This window comes from Oreochromis niloticus, linkage group LG6 (assembly GCF_001858045.2).
Source record: "Oreochromis niloticus isolate F11D_XX linkage group LG6, O_niloticus_UMD_NMBU, whole genome shotgun sequence".
Taxonomy (NCBI): Eukaryota; Metazoa; Chordata; class Actinopteri; order Cichliformes; family Cichlidae; genus Oreochromis; species Oreochromis niloticus.
This window is the reverse complement of record NC_031971.2, coordinates 38,151,876-38,179,083: the sequence shown is the minus strand read 5'-3', so window position 1 is coordinate 38,179,083 and position 27,208 is coordinate 38,151,876. Positions and strand designations below refer to the sequence as shown.

Here is a 27,208-nt window from a genome sequence, read left to right as displayed (position 1 = left end):
GACAGGCCAAGCGGAATGCGGCTCGGGCAGTGGCTGAAGCAAAAACTCGGGTGTGGGAGGAGTTCGGAGAGGCCATGGAAAAAGACTTTCGGACTGCCTCGAAGAGATTCTGGCAAACCGTCAGGCGTCTCAGAAGGGGAAAGCGGTGCTCTACCTGCACTGTGTATAGTGCTGGCGGAGTGCTACTGACGTCGACTGAGAAAATTGTCAGGCGGTGGAAGGAATACTTCGAGGACCTCCTTAATCCCACTGACACGTCTTCCGAGGAGGAAGCAGAGTCTGGGGATGAGGGGAATGACCCGCCAATTTCCGGGGGCGAGGTCACTGAGGCAGTTAAACAACTCCTTGGTGGCAGAGCCCCTGGTGTTGATGAGGTCCGCCTCGAGTTCCTGAAGGCTCTGGATGTTGTAGGGCTGTCCTGGTTAACATGCCTCTACAATGTTGCGTGGAGATCAGGGGCAGTACCCCTGGACTGGCAGACCGGGGTGGTGGTCCCCATCTTTAAGAAGGGAGACCGGAGGGTGTGTTCCAACTACAGGGGGATCACACTCCTCAGCCTCCCTGGGAAAGTCTATGCCAGGGTGCTGGAAAGGAGAGTTCATCCGTTAGTCGAACCTCAGATACAGGAGGAACAATGCAGTTTTCGTCCTGGTCGCGGAACACTGGACCAGCTCTTTATCCTCTCAAGGATACTTGAGGGTGCATGGGAGTTTGCCCAACCAGTCTACATGTGTTTTGTGGACTTGGAGAAGGCATTCGACCGTGTCCCTCGGGGTGTCCTGTGGGAGGTGTTGCGGGAGTATGGGGTGTCTGGCCCATTGCTACGGGCCATTCGATCCCTATACAACCGTTGCAAGAGTTTGGTTCGCATTGCCGGCAATAAGTCGGACTCGTTCCCGGTGGGTGATGGGCTCCGCCAGGGCTGCCCTTTGTCATCGGTTCTGTTCATAATTTTTATGGACAGGATTTCTAGGCGCAGCCAAGTGGCGGAGGACTTTCACTTCGGTGGCCTCAGAATCTCATCTCTGCTTTTTGCGGATGATGTGGTTCTGTTGGCTTCATCAGGTGAAGGCCTCCAGCTCGCACTGGAGCGGTTCGCAGCCGAGTGTGAAGCAGCGAGAATGAGGATCAGCACCTCCAAATCTGAGGCCATGGTTCTCAGCCGGAAAAGGGTGGAGTGCCCACTCCGGGTCGGGGATGAGTTCCTGCCCCAAGTGGAGGAGTTCAAGTATCTCGGGGTCTTGTTCGCGAGTGATGGGAGAAGGGAGCCGGAGATTGACAGACGGATTGGTGCTGCGGCCGCAGTGATGCGGATGCTGCACCGGTCCGTCGTGGTGAAGAGGGAGCTGAGTGTAAAAGCGAAGCTCTCAATTTACCGGTCGATCTACGTCCCTACCCTCACCTATGGCCACGAGCTGTGGGTAGTGACCGAAAGAACGAGATCGCGGATACAAGCGGCAGAAATGAGCTTCCTCCGAAGGGTGGCTGGCCTCTCCCTTAGAGATAGGGTGAGAAGTTCGGCCATCCGGGAGGGGCTCAGAGTAGAGCCGCTGCTTCTCCACATTGAAAGGAGCCAGTTGAGGTGGTTCGGGCATCTGACAAGGATGCCTCCTGGGCGCCTCCTGGGTGAGGTGTTCCGGGCATGTCCACCGGGAGGAGGCCCCGGGGCAGACCCAGGACACGCTGGAGAGATTATATCTCTCGGCTGGCCTGGGAACGCCTTGGTATTCCCCCGGATAAGCTGGAGGAGGTGGCTGGAGAGAGGGAGGTCTGGGCTTCTCTGCTTAGGCTGCTGCCCCCGCGACCCGGCCTCGGATAGAGCAGATGAAGATGGATGGATGGATGTATCAAGTTTTGTCTGAAACATCAGTTCTGCCCTGTGGGGTCCCTCAATGATTTGTTTCGGGTTCGATTCTCTTTTTGCTTTATGTAATCCCTCTAGGCCAAATTATCAGACATTGCAGTAATAGTTCTTATCACCTCTGTGCGGATGACATTCAGTTATATTGTTCTTTCAAAGCTTCTAAGTTTTATAAATGGTCTTGTTTAAATAATTGTCTGTCAGAAATCAAACAATGGTTAATGGCAACTTCCTCCATTTAAATACAGACAAAATTGAAATAATAATAATATTAATACATTTTATTTAAGAAAGCGCCTTTAAAAAACACTCGAGGACACTGTACACAAGCTATAACAACAACAAATGTAACAGTTTACAAAATAATAAGGATAAAACGTTGAGCAAATAGATAAAATAAATTAAAGTAGCAGGATGGAAAGATTTATGTGGAATAGGCTAATGTGAATAGGTGAGTTTTGCATCTGAACTTAAAAAGAGGGAGGAAAGTGATGTTTCTTATCTCAGGAGGAAGGAGTTCCAAAGACGGGGGGCAGAGCAACAGAAAGCCCTGCGCCCCACAGTGGCTAGCCGTAGGGGAAGGGATGGAAAGAGAAAGAGGAGGATCTGAGACACCGAGAAGGGATGGTAAATGGTAAATGGCCTGTATTTGTATAGCGCTTTACTAGTCCCTAAGGACCCCAAAGCGCTTTACACATCCAGTCATCCAGCCATTCACACACACATTCACACACTGGTGATGGCAAGCTACGTTGTAGCCACAGCCATCCTGGGGCGCACTGACAGAGGCTAGGCTGCCGGACACTGGCGCCACCGGGCCCTCTGACCACCACCAGTAGGCAACGGGTGAAGTGTCTTGCCCAAGGACACAACGACCGAGACTGTCCAAGCCGGGGCTCGAACCGGCAATCTTCCGATTGCAAGGCGAGCTCCCAACTCTTGAGCCACGATCGCGGTGATTTGAACCAGGTCAGAGAGGTATGAAGGCCAGAGATGATGGACAGCCTTGAATGTGTACAAAAGTATATTGAAATTGATGCGGTATTTAACCAGAAGCCAGTGAAGCTACTGCAAAGCAGGGGTGATGTGGTGCATAGAAGGGGTCCTGGTGATAATACGAGCAGCAGAGTTCTGGACACGTTGAAGCTGATGGATAGATTTGTGACTAAGACCGAAAAGAAGAGAGTTGCAGTAATCGATCCGGGAAGTGACATTTGGGGAGAGAAAAGGACGGAGACGATTAATGTTACGGAGTTGGAAATATGTGACGTTATTGATGTGTGAGTTAAAAGATTGAGTACTATCAAGGATGACACCCAGACTTTTCACACATGGGGAAACGGAGACCGGCGAGTTATTGATTGTAATAGAAAAGCTATTAGTTCTGGATAGTGTTTGTTTAGTGCCTACCAGGAGACGCTCAGATTTGTTACTATTGAGTTTGAGAAAATTGGAAGAAAACCATGAATCTGACAGGATCAGATGGCGCCGAGTATGGCAGCCTCGTCGCGAGCTCCCCCAAGCTGCTGTGGAGAGAGTGAGCAGCTTCCGGTTCCTTGGTGTACATCTGGCTGAGGATCTTACGTGGTCAGGACACAAACAAAACAGTGAAGAATGCGCAACAGCGCCTCTTCTTTCTCTCTTCCTCACCTTCACTTACCAGAACTTCAACATTATGCACGCCATACTGTATATAAATGCCACATCTTTTGCACATGTCCAACTACCAACCTCTGTATATTTTATATATTTTATTTTATTGTTTACTCTATTTTATTTTTAAAATATGTATATATATATTCACACACACACACACACACACACACACACGTAGATATACATATTTAGTATACACATTCATCCATCCATCCATTCGCTTCCGCTTATCCTTTTCAGGGTCGCGGGGGGCGCTGGAGCCTATCCCAGCTGTCACAGGGCGAGAGGCGGGGTACACCCTGGACAGGTCGCCAGTCTGTCGCAGGGCCAACACACAGGGACAGACAACCATTCACACTCACATTCACTCGCACATTCACACCTAGTGTAATGTGCATATACAGGGTGGGCCATTTATATGGATAATCCCGTACTAACATGGGAATGGTTGGTGATATTAAAGTCCTGTTTGTGGCACATTAGTATATGTGAGGGGGAAAACTCCTCAAGATGGGTGGTGACCATGGTGGCCATTTAGAAGTCGGCCATCTTGGATACAACTTTTGTTTTTTTCCAATAGGAAGAGGGCCATGTGACACATCAAACTTATTGGTAATGTCACAAGAAAAACAATGGTGTGCTTGGTTTCAACGTAACTTTATTCTTTCATGAGTTATTTACAAGTTTCTGACCACTTATAAAATGTGTTCAATGTGGCTGAAGGCGAAGACACAGAGGCTGGATCAGGCGAGGCGGCTGAGGCTGAAGCAGAGGCTGCTGCAGGCGAGGCGGCTGAGGCTGAAGCAGAGGAGGCTGCTGCAGGCGAGGCAGAGGAGGCGGCTGCAGGCGAGGCAGAGGAGGCGGCTGCAGGCGAGGCAGAGGAGGCGGCTGCAGGCGAGGATGATGAGGCGGCTGCAGGCGAGGATGATGAGGTGGCTGCAGGTGACGGCGTGGAAGCCAGAGACGGTGGCGCTGCAGGCGCTGCAGGCTGGACGGATCCCTCAGACCCTCCAGCGAAGACAGGAGACGAAAGCCGGAGTGGTCCCTCGGACCCTCCAGTGGAGACACGAGACGAGGGCCGGAGCGGTCCCTCGGACCCTCCAGCGGAGACAGGTCGCCGAACGGGCCCCTTGGACCCTCCAGCGGAGGCAGGTTGCCAAACGGGCCCCTCGGACCCTCCAGCGGAGGCAGGTTGCCAAACGGGCCCCTCGGACCCTCCAGCAGAGGCCAACACAAAGCCAACAGGCATGGAGTCCTTTGGCTGACATAAAGGCAACTGGCGCTGCACTGAGCACTGGCTCTGCCCAGGCAACGCTGACATGGTGCAGTTCTCAGGGGGCTGCTTAAACTTCAGGGGTCCAGAATCAGCTGCTGACTGAGACCTAGCCTCTGGGGAAGCCTTGGAGTGGATAACTGTGCCAAAAGCAGCTAAACCATGAGAAACACCCTGTGTAGAAATTAGATTGTCTCCCTGCATAGAGGTTACTGACGGCAAAGTGGCCGACAGAAATGAAGACTGAATAGCAGACCCAGCTAGTGGGAACATCGGAGACAGCGCTAGGGGCTGTTGAACAGGTGACCGCACTGCTGGAGACTGCACTACAGGGGGCACCGGAGGCACAGGAGACTGCACTACAGGGGGCACCGGAGGCACAGGAGACTGCACTACAGGGGGCACCGGAGGCACAGGAGACTGCACTACAGGGGGCACCGGAGGCACAGGAGACTGCACTACAGGGGACACCGGAGGCACAGGAGACTGCACTACAGGAGGCACCGGAGGCACAGGAGATTGAACTACAGGAGACACTGGAGACACCGGAAGCTGAACTACAGGAGACACCGGAGACCGTGCTAGTGGAGGTGTAGTGGGGTGAAGATAGCGAGGATGCAGTCTCTTTCTTAAGGGGGGGTCGAACAATTTGGTTATAAACACTGACGGGAACAGATACTGACACTGAGAATACCAGGCGGCGAGGGCTTCCAGGAGGGCAGCTGAATCTTCCTTGCCTGGACCGCCCATGCCAAACAGTTCAAAGCAAATCTTGGCTCTCAGAGCTGTTATTATTTGTTTTAATCTTTTAATGTCCAAAAAACCAACTGTGCAAAGGGTGGAAGACAAAAAGTTGTCGAAAAAGACTACCTGGATGAGTCTCTTGGGAGTGTCCTCAGCGTGGATTACGCCCCAGCAGTAATCCCACAGCTGCACGAGATACTGAAAACGTGAGTCCGCTGGATCCATTTGATGGTCGCGTCGTTCTGTCAGGGTTGGCTGTGTGGCAGACAGGCAGGCAGGAGTGGGGGACCCAAAATGCAGGACTCAACATGGAAGTCAAACTTAAAGCACAGCTTTATTGCTGGGAAAAACCTCTTACTTAACTAAACTCACCAAAAGACAAACAAAAACCCTGGAGGACTAAAACACTGGAACAGAAATACTAAACACTGGAAACACGGAGACAAAACAGACAGCTTGTTGAGGGTACGACACGACAGAGAGCACAGGAAAACACAGGGCTTATATACAAAGGGAAGTAATCAGGGAATGAGAAACAGGAGGGAGACACAGCTGGGAGGGTTTGGGCTAACGAGACACGGGGAGCAAAGCTAGACACACTGACATGAGGCACAACGTTTCACAATTAAACAGGAAACAATTCACAAAGACGTAGACAAAGAAACACAGACTTTATGCAGGTAGAACTAAACCAGAATGAGCTAAAACCTGCTAAATCATCATCATCACCATCATCATCATCATCATACAATAGATCAAGAAAATACACAAAAATACAAAATCAAACCAAAACGTGAGAACTGAAAATACTGGGTCAAACTGAGCCAGAACCGTGACAATTACGGTGTATCCATATATACAGGGAGTGCAGAATTATTAGGCAAATGAGTATTTTGTCCACATCATCCTCTTCATGCATGTTGTCTTACTCCAAGCTGTATAGGCTCGAAAGCCTACTACCAATTAAGCATATTAGGTGATGTGCATCTCTGTAATGAGAAGGGGTGTGGTCTAATGACATCAACACCCTATATCAGGTGTGCATAATTATTAGGCAACTTCCTTTCCTTTGGCAAAATGGGTCAAAAGAAGGACTTGACAGGCTCAGAAAAGTCAAAAATAGTGAGATATCTTGCAGAGGGATGCAGCAGTCTTAAAATTGCAAAGCTTCTGAAGCGTGATCATCGAACAATCAAGCGTTTCATTCAAAATAGTCAACAGGGTCGCAAGAAGCGTGTGGAAAAACCAAGGCGCAAAATAACTGCCCATGAACTGAGAAAAGTCAAGCGTGCAGCTGCCAAGATGCCACTTGCCACCAGTTTGGCCATATTTCAGAGCTGCAACATCACTGGAGTGCCCAAAAGCACAAGGTGTGCAATACTCAGAGACATGGCCAAGGTAAGAAAGGCTGAAAGTCGACCACCACTGAACAAGACACACAAGCTGAAACGTCAAGACTGGGCCAAGAAATATCTCAAGACTGATTTTTCTAAGGTTTTATGGACTGATGAAATGAGAGTGAGTCTTGATGGGCCAGATGGATGGGCCCGTGGCTGGATTGGTAAAGGGCAGAGAGCTCCAGTCCGACTCAGACGCCAGCAAGGTGGAGGTGGAGTACTGGTTTGGGCTGGTATCATCAAAGATGAGCTTGTGGGGCCTTTTCGGGTTGAGGATGGAGTCAAGCTCAACTCCCAGTCCTACTGCCAGTTTCTGGAAGACACCTTCTTCAAGCAGTGGTACAGGAAGAAGTCTGCATCCTTCAAGAAAAACATGATTTTCATGCAGGACAATGCTCCATCACACGCGTCCAAGTACTCCACAGCGTGGCTGGCAAGAAAGGGTATAAAAGAAGAAAAACTAATGACATGGCCTCCTTGTTCACCTGATCTGAACCCCATTGAGAACCTGTGGTCCATCATCAAATGTGAGATTTACAAGGAGGGAAAACAGTACACCTCTCTGAACAGTGTCTGGGAGGCTGTGGTTGCTGCTGCACGCAATGTTGATGGTGAACAGATCAAAACACTGACAGGATCCATGGATGGCAGGCTTTTGAGTGTCCTTGCAAAGAAAGGTGGCTGTATTGGTCGCTGATTTGTTTTTGTTTTGTTTTTGAATGTCAGAAATGTATATTTGTGAATGTGGAGATGTTATATTGGTTTCACTGGTAAAAATAAATAATTGAAATGGGTATATATTTGTTTTTTGTTAAGTTGCCTAATAATTATGCACAGTAATAGTCACCTGCACACACAGATATCCCCCTAAAATAGCTAAAACTAAAAACTACTTCCAAAAACATTCAGCTTTGATATTAATGAGTTTTTTGGGTTCATTGAGAACATGGTTGTTGTTCAATAATAAAATTATTCCTCAAAAATACAACTTGCCTAATAATTCTGCACTCCCTGTATGGCCCACCCTGTACTATTATATTGTACATATATTTATTCATATAACTCTCAGATTCCCATTCTTATATTTTGCTTGTTCTTATGTTATTGTATTTTTGCACACCTCTGTTGCTTGTGAAGCTCGCACACAAGAATTTCACTCGCATGTACTGTACCAGTGTACCTGCACATGTGATGTGACAATAAAAGTGATTTGATTTGATTTTATTTGAATTTAGTTCGGCTAAACAGAGGGTGAGGGAGGTCGGGGGAGAGCAGGATCAGGTTTAGTGGACAAATCATCATAACAATGAAACTGAATATTGTATTAACGAAAAATGTGTCCAAGCGGAAGAAGGTAGATAATGAAAAGAAGGGGCCCCAGGAGAGATCCCTGGGGCACGCCAGTGACCAGAGGAAAGGACTGAGAAGTAAAGGATTTAAGTCGAATAAACAGAGTGCGATCAGACAAGTATGATTTACACCAGACTAGTGGGATATGGGAGAGACTGATGGAGGCTAGCCTACTGAGGAGAAGTGAGTGAGAAATAGTATCAAAAGCGGCAGTCAGATCGAGAAGAATAAGAATGGAGAGTAAACCAGAGTCAGCAGCCATCAGAAGATCATTGGTTATTTTTATTAGCACAGTTTCAGTGTTATGGGAGGGGCGAAAACCAGACCGGAACTGTTCATACAGATTATTATTAGTTAAGTATGAGTGGAGTTGTGTGGCGACTATCTTTTCAAGAATTTTGGATAGAAATGGTAAATTGGAGACGGAAATTATCAAAATTATTGGGATCTAAGCCTGTTTTTTTTTCAGTATTGGGGTGATTACCGCAACTTTGAAGGGAACAGGAACAGTTCCAGTAGTAAGTGAGGAGTAGATGATAGCAGATATGAGGGGAAGCAGAGAGGGTAGATAGGCTTTGACCAAAACTGTAGGAATGGGGTCTAGCTGACAGGTAGAAGATTTTAACTTACAGATGAGATCTGAAATATCAGTGACAGAAGGAAGTTGGAAAGCAGAAAAACAGTGTAATGGGAGAGGAATTACAGAGGGAAGCCTACAGGCAACTTCAGAGGCCAGGACTTGATGTATTTTGTGGATTTTCTCAGAGAAAAATAACATTAGAGAGTCGAAAAAGGAAGATGAGTAAAGGTGAGCAGGGGGAGGATCTGGTGCTCTAAAAGAAGAGTTAAAAAGTGAAAACAGTATCAGAAACTCTGATTATTGCTTGGAACTGTTTTTATAATCTAAGAAACATCTCTAATCTCAGACTACTGGTTTCAAAGGCAGAACTTTAGATGATTATTTTACTTTCATCTCTCTTCAGATTAATGTAATGCTCTGATTACTTGTTTCAGCTAATCATCTTTGGATCGTCTTCAGACTGCACAGAATGTTGCAGCAAGGTTTAACTGGCACTAACAAGAGATCACAGATTACTCCAGTTATGGCTTCTCTTCATTGGTTGCCGATAAATTTTAGGTCTAATTTTAAAATTTTGGTTTTAACTTTTACAGGACTACATGATGAAACTCCCCAGTATATCTCTGAGCTGTGAGCACCTCTTCCTTCTTCCCGAGCTCTTAAGTCTTCAGGTCAGAGGTTACTGTTGGTCCCACATACTAGGTTCAAAGCATGTGGGCTTTTCAGGCAGCGGCACGAAGGTTATATTTATATTTCTGGTTTTATTGTGAAGCACTTTGTCATTTTATCTGTAAAAAGTGCTATATAAATACATTTTACTTACTTACTTTTACTAAAATAAACATGGAGGAACACTTTACCTTGATATGCGGGTCTGAAAGAGGAGATTTCCCGGAATTGATCAGAGAGCTCATAACAAATACTGTTCAGATAGGAGTTCTCATTGCATTCATGCACCAAACTTGGACTGCAAACCTAAATCAGAGCATAAAAGTTAAATAAAGCTCTGCATATTAATTTGTTTTTCTCATAGTGAGGAGGACAGAGAGTGATTTACTCACAGTGAATCTGGAGCCGGAGGAGTCAGCAGCGATCGACAAGCCCAGATGTTTGACTACTGTTTTGTTTGACTGCAGGTCCTCTGCAACTGAAACATTTTATTATAAAACACACAAACTTTTACAGTAATCTATTTCTATATTTTAATGGAGTTGTAAATTGTGTAATATTCTGTTGATACCAGAAGGGTTGAACCACTTGTTTTGGTCAGGTTGGTAAATTCCTCCAGATCCATTTAGCCTGAGAGGTGCAGTGACGACTATCCTGTGGAAAATTATGACACTAATTAGTTAATGAAGTTTATGCATAAGTTCTATAGGGACAGTTTGTAATCATCTGCCTGCTTTCCCTGATGTTCAGCTCCTATCCTATTCTTTACATCGTTTACATTTTCCCACACAGTCAAATTCATACCGACCTCATTATTCTAGTCCAGTCATTTTCTTGCCTGCCTTCTGTGAGCCAATCACTCTCCACTCTGTGTGCTTTAAATTTTAGTACTCATTCACTCATTTGTAAAACCTGTCTCACCCCCCAAGTTTATATTATTTAATTTAATATGAAGATTTTTTTTCAAAGAGAATACACAGGTTTTCTGCAAAGGAGTTACCACACAAGAGTTAAAACAGAAAAAGTTAAAAGTCTTTAAAGATCTCAACTAGTTGTTTGAATCAGAGTAAAATGTTTCAAAAATACACAAAAAAGTAAAAAAAGTAAAGTCTCACTTTTTTAGTTTTCCAGCTCTGCTTTGATCTGTTATGCACAGATAATAAGACTTTTTTTGAAGAATAGATGGTTCATTAAATATGAAAGTTTTTAGGATATATTTGTCCTCCTTTATATTAATATCCAAACTTACAACAGGAAGACAACTGAAAAAGGAGACGAGATTAACTTGACATAAACTAAGCGGGGGAACAAAAAGACAGAGAGAAGATTAGAGGAACAGAGTCAGAACACCAAAGGTGATTACACACTTTGTAAAAGGATCAGAATGGTTTAAATTCATCAGAAATATATTTTTTCTTTAATAAGGAAAGCATCACACTACACACTCCAACATGTGATACCAGTATCAGTAAATAACCAGCTACTCACTCACTGCGTCTCGTGCCTGCTTATGCCTGCTCATTACAGTATTAAAGGACATTTGACTTTCATTTACTTGAAATTACTGTCAAATGTGGTTCCCTTCATCTGCGCAGTATTTCAAATTAGTCAAAAACAATCAGTTTCATGCACTTAAAAAGGAAGAAATGTTACAGAAACTTAAATATTTATTTTAAAAAATGGATTTTTACTAAATTATTACTAAATTTTCTACTAAATCTATGTAATTACATTGAGCATTGGGTTTGAAGTGCAGCAGAAGAGTTTTAATTAGTGCCTTCAACAGTGTTAGATCACTCACAGGATACAGTATTATGAGATGTCTTGAGTCAAAAGTACAATCCATCACAGGAGTGTGTGAAGAAGTCTGGCTTGAGTGTCATGGAAGGTGGTAGGTAAGCAGACATTTCAGGTTCCCATTTATTTACAGTAACCTTCAATATATGTGAAACTTTATTTGACTTGATTTTGACTGCAATGCAATGCTTACACAAACAAACCCTGGACAGTAAGTGAAGCGATGTTACGTTGGCAAACACAGCAAATAAAGATATGTAGAGAATAATGTGCTTAATGTGTAAAAAGTAAATACTTCTGAGACAAGTGGAAAGTATTCCAGCTGTTCATTCACTTTGTCACAGTATCTTATATATGATAGAAAAAGAGAAATATATGGATATGTATTTGAAGTGACAAACCGAGCAGCAAACTTACCCTTTGTTATTACTAGACTTGTTCAAGTACTGTAGAACTCTGTATCCAAAGAAATCACCTGGTTCACCCAGAAAGACTTCAGGATTCCTTGTGTCGATATTAAAAGCCAAACAGGCAGGGATGGTTGAAGCTGAGAAAGTGAAAAGCATGAAATTGATACTAACTAAGATCTGATCTAAGATACCCTAAATGAAACCTGCATCACCAATAAACAAAAAGCACAGCTTATACGGGATGCGGTTTTTGCACTGCTGCAGATGGGAGAGGTGTGCCTGAATTATATGGGGGCATCGAGTTGGGTAACACTGATCACTTTGCATCTGTCACTCTCTTCCTATCTCAGTATCATGCTGGGGCCTGAAGAAGAGGCAGTACAAAGAGCACATGGTGGAACGGGGTGAGAAGCTAGTGTGAAAAAAGGAATATGAAAAGAGCACGCCCAGAGCTGGACTAGATAACAGGGCAGGTCCACTGAATATGATGTACAAAGGTGTAAAAAAATGTTAGCTCCCTCCCTGATTTCGTCTTTTTTGCATGTTTGTCACACTTAAATGTTTCAGATCATCAAACAAATTGAAATATTAGACAAAGATAACACAGGTAAAAACAAAATGCATATTCTAAATGATGGTATTTATTGAGGGGGAAAAAAATCTAAACCTATATGGCCATGTGCGAAATATACATTTTTACCAGAAAACGTCTTTTTGATCCCCAAGACTTTTGGGAAAATACTCTGTGGACTGGAGAGACAAAAGTTGAACTTTTTGGAAGCTGTGTGTCCCATTACATCTGGCATGAAACTAACTCAGCAACCCTCTGATATGACTGAATTACAATACTGCAAAGATGAGTGGGCCAAAATTCTTCCACAGAGCTGTAAAGGACTCAATGTCAAACATACAAAACTAGGAGATCAGGAAGGGGGCAAACTCTTTTCCACAACACTGTATATGTGTGCTGAGATAACATGTTTGTGAGAGCTGAATGAACTGTTGGCATTCTGTGCTTAGAGTGAGCCTTGTCACACTCCACTCTTATCTATGAACACGTTTTTCTATATATGGTGTTTCTAGCACACACCGTTTACTTGGGTGGGCTTCCCTGATACATTTCCAGTGACATATATTTTGCTGTTCATCAGAGACGACAACATGGTCAATAAACTACTGGGAAAACCCTGCGCTCTGACTGGGTAACTGACAACAACTACAGGACCAGGCAGAGCGCCAGACCCAGGTCCTGGAAAATCTGTTTGCTGGGTCTGGCTTCTCTCGAGCAGTGCTGCCACTCCCCCGGCAGCTCATTGTTTTCTGAGTGATCAAATAAATATTTCCTCCACTGTATGCGAGCTCTGTGTACTTCATCAGTTGAAAAACCCTCCATAGTAAAACAATTCCCTCTGTGGTTAGGAGGAGGCCACTTTTTATTAAATATAATAACACATGTGCAGGAACAACACATTCAGGAATTCCAGCTCCTGAATGTGATTACATATAGTGAGGTAGCTTATCCTAGAGCCTCAGAGGAACATTGGATATACAGGGAGTGCAGAATTATTAGGCAAATGAGTATTTTGTCCACATCATCCTCTTCATGCATGTTGTCTTACTCCAAGCTGTATAGGCTCGAAAGCCTACTACCAATTAAGCATATTAGGTGATGTGCATCTCTGTAATGAGAAGGGGTGTGGTCTAATGACATCAACACCCTATATCAGGTGTGCATAATTATTAGGCAACTTCCTTTCCTTTGGCAAAATGGGTCAAAAGAAGGACTTGACAGGCTCAGAAAAGTCAAAAATAGTGAGATATCTTGCAGAGGGATGCAGCAGTCTTAAAATTGCAAAGCTTCTGAAGCGTGATCATCGAACAATCAAGCGTTTCATTCAAAATAGTCAACAGGGTCGCAAGAAGCGTGTGGAAAAACCAAGGCGCAAAATAACTGCCCATGAACTGAGAAAAGTCAAGCGTGCAGCTGCCAAGATGCCACTTGCCACCAGTTTGGCCATATTTCAGAGCTGCAACATCACTGTAGTGCCCAAAAGCACAAGGTGTGCAATACTCAGAGACATGGCCAAGGTAAGAAAGGCTAAAGTCGACCACCACTGAACAAGACACACAAGCTGAAACGTCAAGACTGGGCCAAGAAATATCTCAAGACTGATTTTTCTAAGGTTTTATGGACTGATGAAATGAGAGTGAGTCTTGATGGGCCAGATGGATGGGCCCGTGGCTGGATTGGTAAAGGGCAGAGAGCTCCAGTCCGACTCAGACGCCAGCAAGGTGGAGGTGGAGTACTGGTTTGGGCTGGTATCATCAAAGATGAGCTTGTGGGGCCTTTTCGGGTTGAGGATGGAGTCAAGCTCAACTCCCAGTCCTACTGCCAGTTTCTGGAAGACACCTTCTTCAAGCAGTGGTACAGGAAGAAGTCTGCATCCTTCAAGAAAAACATGATTTTCATGCAGGACAATGCTCCATCACACGCGTCCAAGTACTCCACAGCATGGCTGGCAAGAAAGGGTATAAAAGAAGAAAAACTAATGACATGGCCTCCTTGTTCACCTGATCTGAACCCCATTGAGAACCTGTGGTCCATCATCAAATGTGAGATTTACAAGGAGGGAAAACAGTACACCTCTCTGAACAGTGTCTGGGAGGCTGTGGTTGCTGCTGCACGCAATGTTGATGGTGAACAGATCAAAACACTGACAGGATCCATGGATGGCAGGCTTTTGAGTGTCCTTGCAAAGAAAGGTGGCTATATTGGTCGCTGATTTGTTTTTGTTTTGTTTTTGAATGTCAGAAATGTATATTTGTGAATGTGGAGATGTTATATTGGTTTCACTGGTAAAAATAAATAATTGAAATGGGTCTATATTTGTTTTTTGTTAAGTTGCCTAATAATTATGCACAGTAATAGTCACCTGCACACACAGATATCCCCCTAAAATAGCTAAAACTAAAAACAAACTAAAAACTACTTCCAAAAACATTCAGCTTTGATATTAATGAGTTTTTTGGGTTCATTGAGAACATGGTTGTTGTTCAATAATAAAATTATTCCTCAAAAATACAATTTGCCTAATAATTCTGCACTCCCTGTATTTATTACTCTTTACACATTTGAAATGAGAGTGTCTAAAAAATACAATAAATTAGATCTATAACACAGATACTCATACAATCTGCTCTTTTAACGTAAAACAAACAACCCCACAAAGGTTTAAGGGAAGATTTCATCAGTTTCAGAGGCGTCCTTTTTGCCACATTACTGTATGGTCTTTACCTTATAACATAATGATTGTTGTTGTAATTTAGTACTATGTAAATAGAACTGAATTGGCTTTGTTTCTAAAAGTGGGAGCATGTGGAAGAAATCACTTGCCTGTTTTTGAAGTGAATACACAAAGTTCATATTCAGAAAACTTCCCACAACTCTTCCCCAGACAAACAAAGGATCTCTGTCTATTTCAAAAAGAGGAAATCTGTTTCAAATCTTACCAACAGCCGCTGTACAAATGAGCCAGACTATGTGGTTCTTCATCGTCTTGTGTTGCTCTATTCCGATCTCGTAGTCTGAAATAGGATAAAGACACAAGCCAGCATTTTAGTGAGCACATAACAGGAACTTGGAGGAAACACCTGCCCAAACAGACTCTCACAGGCTAGGATACTCCTTAGGTTCCAGCACAGAGATGTTGAAGGGGCGAGTTCCCAAAGTTAAAAAGGGGCACATAGAACCAGGCCGAATAACAAAAACCAAAATTCATCAATAATCTAATATGGAATCTCATCATATTATATCATTGTCATCAGGTGGGGACAATGCAAAGCAAAAGTAGCATATGTTTAACCTGATGGGGTACAATGTTGCTGTTGAGGGGTTGCTGCTGATTGTGTTGATGGACAGGGCTGTGTTGATCTGAGAAACTAAATATGTTCCCATTAAAAAGTCCATAGGAGAGGTGTTAGCTGATTAAACAAGTGTTAGTCCAGTGGTTCCCAAAGTGTGGGGCCCGCCCCCTAGGGGGGGATTAGTGCGCATGCGCCAACCAGCGTGCAGCCTGTTGCAGTCGCTCCTGCTTTTTCTCTTAGTTTAGCTTTGTTTTCTTTTTTTTTTCTGACTTGTATTTTCATCCGTTTATTATCTTTCACCCAATCATGTGGATTGAGAGAGTTTTTCTTCTTCTGGTGGCCGTGGAACTATTACTTTTATCAAGGAACGGGACCGCGGCACATCTCCTACACTCACGGACTGTTTACTCCAGAGATCAGCTGATCGCCCTGATGCCGGCTGGCTCGCTGGCCAGACCCGTGGAAGTACCAGCTGAAATTTGGAGAAAAACACATCGGGGATGCAGAGGTCAAGGACAGAAGAGAAAAAAGAAGGAGACGGTGAGACAGCGGAGACTCGAAGTGAGGAGGAGGTATAAACCGTGTCTGCCGTCTATCGTGATGGGAAACGTGAGGTCCTTAGCGAATAAAATCGACGAGCTCTCAGCACTGGTACGGAGTCAGAGGGAATACCGAGAGTGTAGCCTGATGTGTTTCACCGAATCATGGATGCACCAGGACATTCCCGACGAGAATGCCTCCGTGGAAGGCTTCCACACTGTTCGGGCGGACAGGGACAGCATCGCTAGCGGTAAGCGGAAAGGAGGTGGGCTTGCTGTTTTAGTTAACAACCGGTGGTGTAACCCTGCCAACATAACAATCAAAGAAAGGATTTGTTACCCGGACATTGAACTGTGTGCTGTTGGACTCAGGCCGTATTATTTACTCAGGGAATTCTCTCACGTCATCTTGGTGGCTGTTTATGTTCCTCCCTCTGCTAACCCCACAGCTGCATGTGACACTATCCACTCTGCCATAGCCCGGTTACAGACTCAGCACCCGAGTGCCTTTATTGTGGTCTCGGGTGACTTCAACCATGTATCACTGGACAATACACTTCCAACATTCAGACAATATGTGGACTGTCCGACCAGGGGAGAGAAAATTCTAGACCTACTGTATGCTAATGTAAAGGATGCATACAGCTCCTCCTCCCTCCCCCCACTTGGTAGGTCAGATCACAACCTGATTCACCTCACCCCCCGCTATGTGCCAATTGTGAGGAGGGAACCTGTGACCACGAGGAGCATTAGGAGGTGGTCAGAGGAGGCCTTAGCGGAACTACAGGACTGTTTCGAGGTGACCAATTGGGAGACACTCTGTGAGCCTCACGCTGAGGACATCAATGGGCTAACTGAGTGTATCACAGACTACATAACTTTCTGCACCGACTCCATTGTTCCAACTCAGACTGTTCATTGTTACCCAAATAACAAGCCGTGGGTGACTAAGGACATCAAAGCCCTCCTCAACGACAAGAAGAGGGCTTTCAGAGGGGGCAATAAAGAGGAGGTGAGAAGGGTCCAGGTGTTACTAAAGGACAAGATCAGAGAGGCTAAGGACAATTACAGGAGGAAGCTGGAGTGGAAACTCCAGCAGAACAGCATAAGAGAGGTGTGGAGGGGCATGAAGACCATCACTGGATTCAGGCCAACCAACAGCAGGGGAGCTGAGGGAGGTGAGGATAGAGCTAACGAGTTGAATCTGTTTTTCAATAGATTCGACACCACAGTGTCTGCTCACACCCCCTCAACCTCACCTGTAGTCAGACTGGAACCCAGAGCCACACCACTGTGCCAGCCTCTCTCTTCCCATAGCACTGTTGCCTCCTGTGGGATTCCTGACACCCCTCCCCCACCCATCACCTTCACTCAATACCAGGTTGAGAGGCAAATGAGGAGACTTCACTCAGGCAAGTCTGCTGGACCAGACGGAGTGAGTCCCCGCGTCCTCAAGGCTTGTGCCCCCCAGTTGTGTGGAATCTTTCATAAACTGTTTATGCTGAGTTTGAGCCTGCAAAGGGTCCCAGTGATGTGGAAAACATCATGCCTCGTCCCTATTCCAAAGACGCCACGCCCCAGTGGCCCCCAGGATTACAGGCCCGTGGCACTGACCTCCCACATCATGAAGACTTTGGAAAGGCTCATCCTGGACCAGCTGCGACCCATTGTAAGACCACATCTGGATCCCCTGCAATTTGCCTATCAGCCTCGTCTCGGAACAGAGGACGCCATCATCTACCTGCTCAACCGTGTCTACACCCATCTGGACCAGCCAGCGAGCACTGTGAGGGTCATGTTTTTTGACTTTTCCAGTGCTTTCAATACCATCAGGCCGACCCTCCTGGGTGATAAGTTAACAGCAATGCAGGTGGATGCTTCTCTGTTGTCCTGGATTGTTGATTACCTGACAGGAAGACCACAATATGTACGTCTTCCACAGTGTGTGTCTGACAAGGTGATCAGCAACACAGGGGCACCACAGGGGACTGTCCTCTCCCCCTTCCTCTTCACCCTCTACACCACAGACTTCAGCCACTGCACAGAGACCTGCCATCTTCAGAAGTTTTCTGATGACTCAGCGGTGGTTGGATGCATCAGCAGGGATGATGAGACAGAGTACCGGGCTGTGGTCGACTCCTTTGTCACGTGGTGTGAGCAGAATCATCTGGAGCTCAACGTGGCAAAGACCAAGGAATTAATAGTGGACTTCAGGAAGACCAGGAAACACTTGACCCCTGTTTCAATCCAGGGGGTCAGTGTTGACATTGTGGAGGACTATAAATACCTTGGAGTACACATTGACAATAAACTGAACTGGACAAAAAACACCACAGCACTTTACAGAAAGGGCCAGAGTCGTCTCTATTTTTTGAGGCGACTGAGGTCCTTCAACATCTGCCAGAAAATGCTCAGGATTTTCTATGAGTCTGTTGTGGCCAGTGCGATCCTCTATGCTGTTGCATGCTGGGGGAGCAGGCTGAGGGTCGCTGATGCCAACAGACTCGATAAACTGATCCGTAAGGCCAGTAATGTTGTGGGGATGGAGCTGGACTCCCTCAAGGTGGTGTCGGAGAGGCGGATGTTGTCCAAAATAAAGACAATGTTGGATAACACCTCCCACCCACTCCATGACATGCTGGTCAGTCACAGGAGCATGTTCAGTGAGAGACTGAGAGTACCAAAAAGCACCACTGAACGACACAGGAAATCATTCCTGCCTGTGGCCATCTCCCTCTATAACTTATCCACTTAACACACACATGTTTCTTTTTCTTTCTTTTTCTTTTTTAGCTATTTATTAATAAACGACTTATGTATATATATGCTTGTATATATTGTACTATTCTTAGTTAGTGTATTGTCTGTCTTGTTAATGTCTGTTTATTATGGAGCACTGTAACAAAAAAAAAAAAAATTTCCCCTAGGGATAAATAAAGTATTCTGATTCTGATTCTGATTAGAACGTCCCTGGGATACAATACAAACAAAGACAAGAGGAAGTAAAAATATATTTTTATCAATGGCCACTTCTAACCAGGTGGCAAGTGAATATATTGTGTAAAGAGTCTTTTTTCTCAGTCCTGGGGTTGTAACACCACAACCTCCTCAGTCTGTAATCAGAGAGTGTCTATTTGACAATAACCAAAATGTCTTTGGATAGTCTTTGCGAATGCAACAAGAAAATAAAACAATGGTGTTAGCTGGCCAGCAAAATAAAGAGAGTGTATGGCACTGAGTGCGGGCGTGTGTGTGAGTACTTCGGTCCAAATAATCGAGGTCCGGATGGATGAATGAATGGCAGCCGCCGATCCTTAATGGCACCCGCGAGACAGCCCGACAACGAGGCAGCACAACAGTAAGGCAGTACAGCAGCGAGGCAGCGCAGCAGCAAGGCAGCACAGCAGCGAGGCGTCTGGCAGGAGAACGAACAATAGTCTTTTTTTAAGGCTACTGCAGAAGGAGATATTCCCCGCTAGCTCACCCAAGCTTGCTCTCTGGCACAGCTACAAGCCATGTGAGCTCATAGCCCCACAGTGACATACGAACTTGGCTACCAAAGTCCGCTTAGCATGGCGGCTAATTGTCGAGCTTGCTAGCTTATCCCCGATTAGCGATTAGTACCTTAATAACCATTACTACACATCACATCATAGCAAACACATGATAACACATGGAATAGTACAATATACATATGAAACAGATTTTTACCTGGCAGGAGAACGAACAATAGTCTTTTTTTAAGGCTACTGCAGAAGGAGATATTCCCCGCTAGCTCACCCAAGCTTGCTCTCTGGCACAGCTACAAGCCATGTGAGCTCATAGCCCCTCCCGCTAGGATGTACTATCACAGTCGACTGTCGTAAAGCAGCCGCAAACCAATAGCAATAAAAAACCTCAAAATCATTAAAGAACATTTTATAACTGAACACCCAATATAGATATATACATATATACTGAATATCAGATAACCAAAGTAACACTGGGTTACATCCACCCCTGCTTAAAGTGTGACGTCCCCGTCACTATCACCTGACAGAGATTGCACTAACCCAGCAATCTGTTGCTGTAATGACAGGAAAAAGTTATTGAGCAATGCAAGTGTCATCGGCGCATTGAAACTGTGATGCTTACAATCGACTTTGTAGCCGACCTGATAGTCACTGAGGTAAGCCGGTGGCACTCTCCTCCTTTGTGGCCTACCACATGTCAGTGCTGGGCTGAGCACCTCCTCAGCGTTTGCTATCTCCGATCCTGTCAGATCTAGAATGAATTCAGGTGCCCCAGGATTCAGAGGATACTGTGGCTGGGACGCCTCCTGTTCTCCCAGAACATCCCTTTGATCCGCCATCAAGTCATTGTCAGGAAATTGGCTGGATGTTAAGGTTATTTCCTCGTCTTGCTCAAACTCCTCCTCCAGCTGAGTTTCTTCTGTGTTGCTCCCTGCATCCGCTCTCATGAGAGGTTGAACCGAACTGATTAGCACATCCTGACTGTCACATTGCAGGTTAACTGGTAGGAACCCACAGGGAAGAAGCATGTCACGATGCAGAACTCGCTCTCTGCCCTCTGCATCCTCTGGCCTAATCACATAAACTGGGATAGACTCATCCGGCTGCTTAACAACGATGTGCACAATAGGCTCCCACTTATCAGAGATTTTGTGTTTCTTTCTGAGGCTCAGATTCCTTACCAGGACTCTGTCACCCACTTCCAATGGAAGGGCAGTAACCTTAGCATCCCAGCGTCTTTTGTTCAACAATTGTCTCTTCTCAGCATTTCTTGAGGCTAGGTCGTATGCATACTTCAGCCTACTCTTTAGTTCTCGTACATACTGAATATGTGTTCTGGTGCTGTGGCCACGTGGACTAAGTCCAAAACAGAGGTCAATCGGAAGGCGTGGCTCTCTACCAAACATCAGAAGGAAGGGCGCTTCTCCAGTTGCGTCATGTTTTGTACAGTTATAAGCATGTACAAGGGGGCGAACATACTTCCTCCACTCCTCTTTTTTCTTATCCTCCAGAGTCCCGAGGAGGTCCAACAGAGTCCTGTTGAATCTTTCCACCGGATTTCCACGTGGATGGTAGGGTGTCGTACGGGACTTCGTAATCTCTGCTAGTTTACAAAGCTCTGCCACTATTTCCGATTCGAAACAAGCACCTTGATCACTATGGATTCTGCGAGGAAACCCGTAGTGACTGATGAAATTCTCCCACAAAACTGTGGACACCGTTTTCGCTGTCTGATCTCTCGTGGGATATGCCTGTGCATATTTTGTAAAATGATCAGTCAGTACTAGGATGTTCCTGGTGTCTCTCGAATCGGGTTCTATTGTCAGAAAGTCTATGCAAACTAATTCAAGGGGACCAGTGACTTTGATGTTGACAAGTTTGGAAGCTTTCTGCACTCGTGCCTTTCGCCTTACACACCTCTCACATGTTTTACATTTGTTCTCAATGTAGCTAGCCATTTTTGGCCAGTAGAACCTCGCCCTGGCCAGTTCTAAGGTTCTCTCAATACCCATATGACCTGTCTCGTCATGAACTCCTTGGAAGGCTCTCTCTCTGTGGCTATCAGGAATGACAAGTTGATTAAAGGCCTCCCCCTTTTGATCGAAAACTTTGCGGTATAGTACTCCCTCAACTAGACATAACTTGGATTTCTCCCGTAAAAACAGAGCCACCTCAGGTTCCTCAGACCTTCTGTCAAAAGTCTCATCCCCAGTCTCTAGAATGCCTATGACGCGGGCTAAAGAGCTATCATTTCTCTGTAACTGATACCAGTCCGCCATAGACATTCCTGGTAGAGCTGATTGGCCAGGTATGGGGACCGGATCCTCAAGGTCATCAGGAACCGCACTGTCATTGCACAAGAGTGTTTCCACGGCAGGGATTACAGTGTCGACTGTCTGTGTGCCTTCACCTAAGATCGTGTTGACATTGACACTATGACGCTTACACACAGTACTCATTGCCTCCCCATCGAGAACTTTAAACTCCTCAGGGGACAAGCTAGCGCATTCCAGCATGCTGGAGATTTTTCTGTCTGTCTCCAGGGACTCCTCGTCCTCCTCTGAGGGTCCATGAGGCCTCCTAGAGAGCCCGTCAGCGTCAGTGTTATGTTGGCCAGATTTGTAGTGTATGTCAAAGTTGTAAAGCGACAGAGCAGCAAGCCATCTGTGACTTGTAGCATCAAGCTTCGCACTGGTCAACACATATGTCAAAGGGTTGTTATCAGTCAGCACCTTGAAATTAGCCCCATACAAATAATCATGGAACTTCTCACTTACTGCCCACTTGAGGGCGAGAAATTCTAATTTATGTACCGGGTAATTCTTTTCGCTTTTGGAGAGGCCACGACTAGCATAAGCTACCACTCGAGTCTGGCCATCTTGAACCTGATAAAGTGCTGCCCCCAGGCCTGACATACTGGCATCTGTGTGTAGTACGTATGGGAGCTGCCAGTTGGCGAAAGCCAGAACAGGTGCTGAAATCAGTTTTTCAACAATAAGGTCAAAAGCAGTCTGGCAGGCAGGGGTCCATTTTCCCCCAAGTGAGGGTGACTTTGTTCGTGGCCAATGTTTTTGGCCTTTATGCCTGGGGGCTAATTCTCCCTTTAACAAGTCATTGAGCGGCCTGACAATGCAAGAATAATCCCTCACAAACCGCCTGTAATACCCCGTGAAACCTAGAAATGACCGAAGCTCTTTGGCAGTTTGTGGGCATGGCCAGTCTTTCACAGCAGCAACTTTGTCTGGGTCAGGCTGGATCCCCTGGGCAGATATTACATGCCCCAGATATTTCACGGAGGTTTGGAAGAACTTGCATTTAGAAGGGGATAACTTCAGACCAAACTCAGCAATGCACTTAAGGACCTTCATCACCCGCTCTTCATGCTCTTCCAGGGAGTTCGAGAAGATTATGAGGTCATCTAGAAATGCAACAACCTCCTGGAGGTTAATTCCCTCCATCACTTTCTCCATGGTCCGTTGAAATGTGGCAGGGGAGTTAGTCAAGCCCTGAGGCATCCTCCGAAATTGCCATGTTCCAAACGGCGTTGTGAATGCTGTCTTGGGTCGATCACATGGCTCAACTTCAAGCTGATAGTACCCGCTCTTGAGATCTAAAACTGTGAACCATTTTAGCGTCCTTTTTGGTGAGGTTGTTTAGTCTCCGATAATCTACAACCATTCGCAGTTCCCCATTCTTTTTCCTAACAAGCACTACTGGAGAGGCATAGGGGCTATGCGACTCCTCTATAATGCCTGCTGCCAAAAGGTCTTGGAGGTGTCTTTTCAAGTCATTGAAATCAGCGGGTGAAACGCGTCTTGTCCGCTCTTTGAATGGGACATGAGGTTCCAGCTCGATGCGATGAGTGACCCCAGTCACAATACCAACGTCAAGATCATGTTTTGAAAAAGCGTTTGATGCTTCTTTGGCAATTCTAGCCATTAAAGAACATTTTATAACTGAACACCCAATATAGATATATACATATATACTGAATATCAGATAACCAAAGTAACACTGGGTTACAATAGCAATGTTGAACATTATTACACAGGAAAAAAAACAACTACATGTAAAATAATTACACCGTGATGCCTCTGCCTTTCTAAATGCAGGGACAGTAATGGCCTGTATATGTAAGCCTGTAAAACCTGCAGATAGTCAGATTAACAGTAACAGTATTTTGTCTCTATCTGCCATTCTGCAATTCATCTCATGTAAACAATAACGTGGCGCACAGTGTGACGTGAAAAAGGCACATACCTTTGACATTGCGTGACAAACTCTGTATTCCTTGTCCACACGTAAACGCAAAAAAAAAGGAGTTTTAAAAACTCTCCGTTCTCGGTGATTCGATACGCCGTTTACATGTGCCCGAAACAGCTGCGCGTTCAAAAATACCCGTGTAGGTGCGGACTGAGCGTAAAAGAGTTGGTAGTTTATTTTCTTACTACCTGTAATTTATTGCAGATTATTTGTATTTGCTTAATTGTTTAATAAATGTTTGAGGTGTGAAATAAACCGCAATGGAGCAAAATATGGGTGGTGTGGTTGAAGGATGTGTTTGTGCGTGCGCGTGTGCGTGTGCGTGCGCGCGTGTACGCGCGGGGGTGGGGGGGCGCGAACATTTTTCTTGTTAAACAAGGGGGGCCCAGCAAAAAAAGTTTGGGAACCACTGCATTAGTCTATTATTTAATTATCCAAATTTAACAACTCTTGTGCCTAATCCATAATAAAATAATGATAGAAAAATGTTATAGAACCAAACTATTGTAGTTGTGTTTATTATTGTTTTTATTTATAAGTTTTAATTTAAATAAAGTATATTACATAAAGCATGCACACACACACACAAACACACACACACACACACATACAGGGATATTTTATACTTTCTCCAGAATACTGTATATACTATGGCCACAAGTTTGCAATATGGTGCTGATCCAGAATCCTTCCCTTAATATTTATTCCTAGTTATACAATAATAAAGTAATACGAATACAAAAATAAGGTATTAAATATAAAACAATGTCTTTTTGATTATTCAGTTTGTTTGACTATCCACTCTGCGCAAGGCAGAGAGCTTGTTATTTTATCTGTATCGATACAATAATTCTTCTCCTGTAAAATCAGCATGTTGTTATATTTGAAATTTAAATCTAATATAATCTGTTTTTTTAATGTATTTTCTTTAAACTACAGTGTTTTTACTACAGTGTAATTACAATATTCCATAATTACGTGGCTATGCATATTAGATAGTTTTCAGTAAAAAATAAGCACTCCAGAAAGGCAGGGGAAAGCCCTGTACCTTACTTTAAAACTAAATATATCCCTAAAACGGTGGACAGAACTACAGACCCATGGCAGCCTTGCTCAGTTAGCTAGCGGCTAATAATGACCAGCACTACTTGTGGAGTTATAAAACCGCGACTCACAAATGACGGCTCACTTGACCGCGGTGTTATAAAAGGACAGTTAATGTGTGTCGCTCATGTGTTTCAATTCGTTTCGTTTCAATTCGTCAGGTGCCACAAAACAACTTGCCAACGTGTACATAATAAGCTAATACTCCCGTGTGCTACAGACTGAAGTATACGTTGTACACCCTGCTTACTGTTTTTTGCTGCATCACTCTGGTTTCCCAGTTAATTTGTGTTTCTCCTACAGCTCCGCACAGCCCAGGAGGAAAACAATGCGCGTGCTCTTTGCGAGCTCGTAACAGTGCGCTCTGCCGTCAATGGCGAGGATTGGTTAATGGTCATCATGTGACTGATGCACGCCAGATCCTTTTATTTACCAAAATTGTGATTAATAGTTAAATTTTATTGTTGAGGGGCACAGGCAGTACTCCACACGCACACACACATTAGAAAAAAGGCTGCACTTGAGTCCAGTAGGATAAGTGGCTCTCGACTGTTGATTCACTGGTTTCGAAAATCTACAAAAATGCTTAAACAAATATCATAATTCAATATTGGGAAGCTATATAGTGGACAAAATTTAACACTTGTGGAAAGAGAGGTTTACAGATTTATACTGTCAGTCCGTTTCAGAGGTGTTGTTTTGACTAAAGGCTTTACTTTAAAACATGAGCAGTTCAAAAGCTGAACCTGTACTTGTTGGAGTTCATCCTCACTGGTTACTGCTTCTGACAAACATGACGTTTGTACACAGAAAACGACTTCATGTGATTTTGTGTCTCTCTGCATATACACAGATCTGCCAGGAGGGAGCACTAAAAGATCTTTTTACACTGCACATGACTTCAGCCTACACAAATATTTCAACTGGGAGTCAGAACCAGTTAAAGTTGCCCCTTTTGTGCATTTAAGTCCAAAATAATATTGTTAAAGTTGCTTTTACAAGTTTGTTTATTCAAAGTGAATAAAGCACAGTCTATGTGGTCAGTTTTGTTTTTCTCAGCATTAAGATCTCTCTCTCTCTCTCTCTCTCTCTCTCTCTCTCTCTATATATATATATATATATATATATATATACATATTCACTCCTGTCAAATAAGCTGTAAAAGCCAGTAGTACAAATATTTTATTATATTTGTTCATCCAGTTGAAAATGTCACTGAGATCTAAAATTTCCTTTTAAAGACTGATGTAAACAAGAAGGCAGCCGACTTTGTAGCTGTTAAACTCACAGACTCAGATGGGGCTAATTTACATCAGAGTGAACACAACATCAAGATTATATGTGAACTTACATGTAAGCTTTACATTTCCAGTTTATCAAATCCCACTGAGCAGTCCTCACCTTTAAATCTAACCTCTCTTCTTCCTCTCATCTTCTGTCTTTCATATTTTAGCAGAACAATGAAAAATCCCATGATGCATCTATTAGACCAGTGTGGCTTCAATCCACACCATTCATCAACTGGGGGCGAACCTGACCCAGCTACCATAATGTGGGAGTTGGGGTACAGATCGCCAGTCTGTCGCAGGGGTAACACAGACAAACAACCATTTGTACTCACGTTCACAACTATGGGCATATTAGAATCACCAGTTAACCTAACCCTCCTAACTAGCTAGGTGGTACCTCAGGTGGTAGTAGCTAGTAGATAGAGCAGGTCACCTACTAACCGGAAGGTTGGTGGTTCAATCCTAGTCTGCATGCCAAATATACTTTGGCAAGATACTAACCCCATCGGAGTATGAATGTTAGGTAGTTAGATAGCACTACAAACTTAGAAGAGTGCTTGTGTGATTGGGTGAATAAACGAGTTATGTAAAGCGCTTTGAGTGCTCAGATAGAGTAGAAAAGTGCTATATAAGAACCAGTCCATTTACCATTTCCTTGTCTTTGGACTGTGAGAAGAAGCCAGACTACCTGGACAGAACCCATGCAGACACAGGGAGAACATGCAAACTGCGCATAGACAGGCCTCGGCCAGATTGTGTCAGCCCCTTTGAAGCATCATAAGACAGAAAATAGGACAAAGAAGATTCAGGACTGTAGCTGGAATACAATATATGATTCTAGGGATGACATCATCTCCTGACAGTCCAGTAATATTTAGACTGTTGTTAAAAAAACAGAAT

General features: G+C 44.5%; 1 protein-coding gene across 1 annotated transcript in view; it reads right to left on the bottom strand.

Moving 5' to 3' along the window:
- The window catches only part of LOC100708169 (integrin alpha-L), a 48,593-nt gene extending 23,230 nt beyond the window's left edge, over positions 1-25,363 (bottom strand). Inside the window, exons 1-6 of the mRNA XM_025908062.1 lie at positions 25,270-25,363; positions 15,248-15,322; positions 11,745-11,874; positions 10,102-10,184; positions 9,923-10,008; positions 9,722-9,836 (exon numbers count right to left, since the gene is read on the bottom strand). Coding sequence (XP_025763847.1) covers positions 9,722-9,836; positions 9,923-10,008; positions 10,102-10,184; positions 11,745-11,874; positions 15,248-15,290 — 457 coding nt within the window. The 5' untranslated portion in view covers positions 15,291-15,322; positions 25,270-25,363. The remainder of the gene's footprint in view (positions 1-9,721; positions 9,837-9,922; positions 10,009-10,101; positions 10,185-11,744; positions 11,875-15,247; positions 15,323-25,269) is intronic.
- Positions 25,364-27,208: the final 1,845 nt, after the last annotated feature.